Source organism: Salmo salar, chromosome 19 (assembly GCF_965601325.2).
Source record: "Salmo salar chromosome 19, fSalSal1, whole genome shotgun sequence".
Lineage (NCBI taxonomy): Eukaryota > Metazoa > Chordata > Actinopteri > Salmoniformes > Salmonidae > Salmo > Salmo salar.
In genome coordinates this window covers 53,002,103-53,009,825 of record NC_138309.1, presented here as the reverse complement: position 1 = coordinate 53,009,825, position 7,723 = coordinate 53,002,103, and the positions used below count along the sequence as shown (strand labels likewise).

General features: G+C 45.8%; 1 protein-coding gene across 1 annotated transcript; it reads left to right on the top strand.

The window, feature by feature from the left end:
- The first annotated feature begins 243 nt into the window (after positions 1-243).
- On the top strand, positions 244-1,353 carry LOC106579038 (D(5)-like dopamine receptor). Its single transcript, XM_014158468.3, has one exon. The coding sequence runs from the start codon at positions 244-246 to the stop codon at positions 1,351-1,353; it is 1,110 nt and encodes a 369-aa protein (XP_014013943.2).
- Positions 1,354-7,723: the final 6,370 nt, after the last annotated feature.

Here is a 7,723-nt window from a genome sequence, read left to right as displayed (position 1 = left end):
CGGAGAAATTAGTTGTCAATGGAGAAATCTGACAACCAAACCGCAGGTGCTGAAATGGACAGCTCCGGGCGCAGCGTCCGTGCGCTCACCGGCTGCGTCCTGTTCATCCTGATCGTTTCAACGCTTCTTGGGAATACACTCGTTTGCGCCGCGGTGATCAAATTTAGACACCTTCGATCTAAAGTTACCAACTTTTTTGTCATCTCGTTGGCGGTATCAGATCTATTCGTGGCCGTTCTTGTGATGCCGTGGAAGGCTATGTCTGAGGTGGCCGGCTGCTGGATCTTCGGCAGCTTCTGTGATACCTGGATAGCTTTTGACATCATGTGCTCCACCGCGTCAATTCTCAATCTTTGTATAATAAGTATGGACAGATACTGGGCAATTTCGAGCCCTTTTCGATATGAGCGTAAAATGACCCAGAGGTTTGCCTTCGTTATGATCGGAGTGGCATGGACCCTCTCTATTCTTATCTCCTTCATTCCAGTTCAGCTCAATTGGCACAGAGCAGAGGAGGAAAATGCAACAGGGAACGACATTAATGAAATCGAGGACTGCAACGCAAGCTTGAATAGCACATATGCCATATCTTCCTCACTGATAAGTTTTTACATTCCAGTTGTTATTATGGTTGGCACTTACACCCGGATCTTCCGGATTGCCCAAACCCAGATCCGCAGAATATCATCGCTGGAGAGAGCCGTGGAACACGCGCAGAACAATCAGCAAGCAACCGAGCAAACAAACTGCTTAAAAAGAACTTTTAAAAAAGAAACGAAAGTTTTAAAGACACTTTCTATCATTATGGGAGTTTTTGTATTTTGCTGGTTACCTTTTTTCGTGGTCAACTGCATAGTACCTTTTTGTGACATCAATAATGTTGGTGATCGCCTGTGTGTAAGTAACACCACTTTTAACATGTTTGTGTGGTTTGGATGGGCCAACTCATCGTTAAACCCAGTCATATACGCATTTAATGCTGATTTCAGGAAAGCATTCTCCACCATTCTGGGCTGCAATAGATACTGTTCCAGTTCTACTGTAGAAGCTGTCAATTTCAGCAACGAGTTGGTGTCTTACCACCACGACACTACGCTCCAGAGAGACACAAATATCACTGCCTCTGCGCACTGTGCTCAACGCCAGCCCGTGGTCTCACACGGTGAAGACTTGGACGTACCGTTTGACAAAGTCTCCATTATCTCGGATGTTTCACGTAACCCAAGAAACCTTATCCTGCCTGCAACATTACAGTTTGAATGTGAAGCAGAAATATCCTTAGATATGATGCCTTTCCCCTCAACTGGGCCCAGTGAGTGCTGTGTGATTCCAGGTCAAATTGAGGATATGTGAAACTAGTCTACTTTGTGTCTTTTTTATGATTGATATACAGTACACTATTATAGCTATTTTCTGATCTTCACATGGTGTTATAGTGTACAATATTCTGTCTAGCAGTGTATATAAAACATTGGTACAAACCTCAGGTAATTGAGTTGAATATGAAAAAAATAAATAAATGACTGATCAGTAAATAGCATTTTTTTTATATATATACAATTTATAACAAAATGTAATTATGTCGGTACCATAAATTGTCTATGTAAAATACCATGCCACTCAAAGGAAATAAAATAGACATCTCTGTGTGAGTGAGTCTTTGATATGGTAAGATACAGGAACCAAGTAGTATAATTACAGATAATTGCCTGCTTAATTGCAGTGGCAATTCTGTGGTAGTTATTTTGGGAATGTAGCAGCAGGTTAAACTATGAAAGCATACCCACCCCAGGTAAGAGGTAGAGAGTAAAGAGCATAGGTTTGCAAAACATTTGTTGATTAAAAACAATCAGGGTTGGGTAGGTTACTTTCTAAATGTAATCCATTACAGTTACTAGTTACCTGTTTACATTTTTTATCAGCAACATTGCTTTACTGAGTTTGGGTAATCCAAAAGTTCTGATTACTTTCAGTTACTTTTGGAGTACTTTCCCCTTAAGTGGCATTAAAATAAGACTAAAATGATCCATCAAAAGTATTTGGTGAGTCATTATAGTGGTCTTTGACTTGTAGTCAGACTCGCTCAGGTGGAATAAACGTAAACTTGCGCCTTTTTTCAATAGTGAATTGAATGTCATTGAGAAAACAGAAAGGCATCAATGTATTTTTTTTTCTCGCAAACATCCTTTCTAAATTGAAAAGTAATCCAAGATGTAATCATTTAGTTTTTTAAAAGTGTCTGTAATCTGATGACAATATTTTTACTGGTAACATAACTGATTAAAGTTACTGTTTTTTGTAATCAGATTACATGTAAGTGATTACATGTAAACAGTTACTCCCCAACCCTGAAAACAAACATACAATGGAGCCAAAGTAAACAGGCCAGTTTCCTGGACAATGGAGAGTGTGCTTTTTAGTCCAAGACCAGGCTTAATCTGTCAGTGGGAGTACAATTTGGCCTGTACTCACAAACCGTATCAGAGTAGGAGTGTTGATCTAGGAACAGCTCTGCCTTTTAAATCATAATGAATAAGAGAGGGCAGGATGTGATCCTAGATCAGCACTCCTTCTCTGAGATGCTTCAGTGAATAAGGGCCCTGGATCCTAGGCCCTACTGCACAGGTCTCATCCAAACTGTGAACAGCAAGCAGCAGATGGAAGGTCATTGCTCCTCTGCCAGTGTGCCACTTTGTAATGCCACACGTTTGTACCTCCTCTGCTTACTCTGCTGCGGTTGTAAGGACAGGCAGAGTAATCCAAAAGGCCCTCCACCAATCACTTTGGCTGCTTTTCATTTTGCATTGCCCTCACATACATTACCTTTCCAAACTAATTTCCTGAATCTCTAATCAACTGATTGGTATTCCTCAATCTAAGTTTCCATCCCCCAAACTCTCCACTTGTTTTAAAGATGGCCTTCCTGCAGTATCACCTCTCTGGTCAATGCTTGTCAATTTTTGAAGTGTTGGATTCAGTTCTTAGAATAGAAGCACCTTACTGAACGGTATCTCAAAGATCTCAAAGATACAAGATAGATACAAAGTAATTTAAAGGTATGATGACACCCAAGCTATTTCAAAGTGCCACCAGATTTCCACCTACTGTGTGTTGCGACATCATTAAGATTTTAAGTACACGCCAGGTCTGAGTGCGCATCAAACAGATCTCTAACTGGTGAGATACTAAACTACACTTCAAAGGCTTTTAATATTATTTTATTCATTTTTTTCCTGTCACTGTTGCTGTAGTCCAGCAAACCTTTGAAGCCTTTTTGGACGTTCAGAAGCACACTTGATCGACAGGGTGTCAGTTGAAGACATAGAACAAACAAAACTGTCCCTGAAAGCTATTTTACTGCTTTCATCTCCATGGAACAAAGCACACACACACACACACACACAGAAGCTGCTTTATTTGTACCCGAAATGGGGACTGTCTAAAAGCTTCTCTGTCTGTCAGCTGGCAGGGCTGAGCTGGGATGAAGTGAGTGAAATTGAAGGGTTGATGTTGATGATGCAGATGCATTATCACTCTGTACGGGAGCTGTGGTGTCAAAGATATGACAACTGTTTGATTCACAACATGCCTTTTCTCATTGCCACCTGTTGCTCAAAGAATAGATTTCACCTCAATAATATGTTTCTGCTTCTCACTCAAAAATTCACAGAGAAAATGATAATGTGGAAAAATACATAAGCAGTCAAGAGGGTGAAGTCAATATATATACATGAACAGTTATTTTCAGTGAAGTGACTCTTGTTGTTACTATGGCAGTAACACCGGAAAATAAATTGAATTCCAGTTACTTTAATTTTTAAACCTTACATCACACACACACACACACACACACACACACACACACACACACACACACACACACACACACACCACACACACACACACACACACACACACACACACACACACACCCCTCAAGTATTCACATTTCCCCTTGTAATGTCATTATAGTACAAGGAGAAACCAGATGTGTGTTCTGGGGAAGCACCCACTTGTGTGAAACTGGATTTAAGCTGAGAAATGTTGTAAAGATCTGCTAATATTCACAAGAGAAGTCTATCCGAAGTAATATTCAATTTTCCATGTCAGCTTGAGTGAACCATTGTGTTAAAAATGATCACCTAGTTATTAAAGCAAGGGGAATGAAAATTCATAAAACATTGAAATAGTAGCATCTTCAAACACAGGAGTGTTACAGGATTATATTATAAGAAGTATTAAAAATCCAGTGTGATTCTGGATCCAACACACAGTCCTAAATACTTTGCATCTGCATGTACAGTGCCTTCAGGAAGTATTCATACCCCTTGACTTACTCCACATTTTGTTGTGTTACAGCCTGACTTCAAAATCAATTCAATCTATTTTCTTCCCTCACCCATCTACACACAATACCCCATAATGACAAAGTGAAAACATGTTTTTAGAAATGTGTGCAAATTTATTGAAAATTAAATACAGAAATATCTCATTTGCATGAGGTATTCACAGCCCTGAGCCAATACATGTTAGAATTACAGTATCAGTCAAAAGGTAACACACCTACTCATTCAAGGGTTTTTCTTTATTTTTACTATTTTCTACATTGTAGAATAATAGTGAAGACGTCAAAACTATGAAATAACACATGGAATCATGTAGTAACCAAAACATTTGAAATTCTTCAAAGTAGCCACCATTTGCTTTGATGACAGCTTTGCACACTCTTGGCATTCTCTCAACCAGCTTCACCTGGAATGCTTTTCCAACAGTTTTGAAGGAGTTCCCACATATGCTGAGCACGTGTTGGCTGCTTTTCCTTCCAACTGTAATGCCCTGGCCATAGAGAGGGGTTTTTTGTTCTTTATTTTGGTTAGGCCAGGGTGTTACATTGGGTGGGCGTTCTATGTTCTTTTCTAGGTTTTTTGTATTTCTTTGTTTTGGGCCGTGTGTGGCTCCCAATCAGGCACAGCTGAAGTTCGTTGTTGTTGATTGGGAGTCACACATAAGGAGCATGTTTTTCCTTTGGGTTTTGTGGGTAATTGTTTCTGTTTAGAGTAATTTCCAACAGGACTGTTCTGCTGTCGTGTATTTGTTATTTTTGTAGTGTTCTCTTCGTTGTAATTAAAATTCTAATGATGAACACATCCTCTGCTGCACCTTGGTCTTCTTCCGACGACAGCCGTTACAGAATTACCCACCAACAACGGACCAAGCAGCGGAGGAAGGAGCAGCACAAGGAGAGGCACCAGGAGAAAAGCTATCTGGAGTCATGGACTTGGGAGGAAATCCTGGACGGGAAAGGACCATGGGCTCAAGCTGGGGATTATCGCCGCCCACAGTGGGAGATCGAGGCGGCGAGAGCTGAGAGGCGCTGGTATGAGGAAAGGGAGCGCAACGGACACGGGAGGCAGCCCCCCCCAACATTTTTTTGGGGGGCACACGGGGAGATTGGCGGAGTCAGGCGGTAGACCTGAGCCAACTTCCCGTGCTTACCGGAAGCAGCGTGGTACTGGTAAGACACCGTGTTATGCTGTGGAGTGCACGGTGTCCCCAGTGCGCGTGCATAGCCCGGTGCGCTACATACCAGCCCCCCGCAAGTGCCATGCGAGTGCAGGCATCGAGCCAGGGCAGATGGTGCCAGCTCAGCGCGTCTGGTCTCCAGTGCGCCTCCTCGGGCCAGGTTATCCTGCGCCGGCGTTGCGTACTGTGTCTCCAGAGAGCTGGGAGGGTCCAGTTCGCCCAATGCCTGCTCTCCGCCCGTGCCGGGCCAAAGTGGGCATTCAGCCTGGAGTAAGCATGTCGAGCGTACATACCAGAACTCCAGTGCTCCCCCACAGCCCGGTTTATCCTGTGCCTCCTCCTCGGTCCAGCCTCCAGTGGGTTTCTCCAGCCTGGTCCGTCCTGTGCCTCCTCCTAGGTCCAGGCCACCAGTGGGTCTCCCCATCCTGGTCCGTCCTGTGCCTCCTCCTAGGTCCAGGCCTCCAGTGGGTCTCCCCATCCTGGTCCGTCCTGTGCCTCCTCCTAGGACCAGGCCACCAGTGGGTCTCCCTATCCTGGTCCGTCCTGTGCCACCTCCCAGGACTAGGCCTCCAGTGGGTCTCCCCATCCTGGTCCGTCCTGTGCCACCTCCCAGGACTAGGCCTCCAGTGGGTCTCGCCAGTCCGGAGCCGCCAGAGCTGCCCGCCAGTCCGGAGCCGCCAGAGCCGCCCGCCAGTCAGGAGCCGCCAGAGCCGCCCGCCAGTCAGGAGCCGCCAGAGCCGCCCGCCAGTCAGGAGCCGCCAGAGCCGCCCGCCTGTCCGGAGCCGCCAGAGCCGCCCGCCTGTCCGGAGCCGCCAGAGCCGCCCGCCTGTCCAGAGCAGTCAGAGCCGCCCGCCAGCCCTGTGCCTACGCCTAGGACCAGGCCTCTAACATGTCTCCTCAGCCTGGTGAATCCTGGGTCAGTGCCGCCGGAGCCGCCAGGGACGCCCGCCAGTCGGGCGCATGCCATCGCCGCCCGCCAGCCGGGCGCAACTATCGCCGCCCGCCAGCCGGGCGCAGCCATCGCCGCCCGCCAGCCGGGCGCAGCCATCGCCGCCCGCCAGCCGGGCGCAACTATCGCCGCCCGCCAGCCGGGTGCAGCCATCGCCGCCCGCCAGCCGGGCGCAGCCATCGCCGCCCGCCAGCCGGGCGCAGTCAGGGTCGCCCACCAGACCTCTGCTGCACCTTGGTCTTCTTCCGACGACAGCCGTTACACCAACTCATCCCAAACCATCTCAATTGGGTTGAGGTCAGGTGATTGTGGAGGCCAGGTTATCTGATGCTGCACTCCCATCACTCTCCTTCTTGGTCAAATAGCCCTTACACAGCCTGAAGGTGTGTTGGGTCATTGTCTTGTTGAAAAACAAATGATAGTCCCACTAAGGGCAAACCAGATGGGATGGCGTATCGCTGCAGAATGCTGTGGTAGCCATGCTGGTTAAGTGTGCCTTGAATTGTAAATAAATCACAGACACTGTCACCAGCAAAGCACCCCCACACCATCACACCTCATCCTCCATGCTTCACGGTGGGAACCACACACGCAGAGATAATCCGTTCACCTACTCTGCATCTCACAAAGACACGGCGGTTGGAACCAAAAAATCTCAAATTTGGACTCATTAGACCAGGCCTGAGCAATTATTTTCCATTGAGGGGCACATTAGAATATATTTTTTGTCACCGCGGGCCAGAATCATATAACAGGATTATACATCATGTTAAAAAAGTGTTGACAGTGTTGACAGATATATCTACTGTAAATCACGTCCAGATATACTACATATTTGACTGTTTTAACATGCACAGAAATAAACCACATCCATGTTCTCCTTTTGGTAGGTATTTTCATTATTAAACATGCAATGAACTATACGGAGGGAAAGTACACTGTGCATTCAGTACCACGGACAGAACTCTTGTTAACGGGTAGGCACAAAAACACAAGAATGTGAGAGAGCTCAACATTACGTTTAAACTACTCAATCAGTGTGAGGAGTGAAGTCTCTGATGGGCATTGACTAGAGCAGTGAAGTCAGGTATAGTTTCTGATGTCGCTATGCGCAGGATCGCTGAGAGGTGAGAGATGATCTGTGCCTTGACTTGTTATATTTCATCGCTGAAAATGTCTGTTCACATACATAGGTTGACCCAAACAATACAAACATCTTCTGAGCATGACTCCTAATCTTTGGAAAGTTTT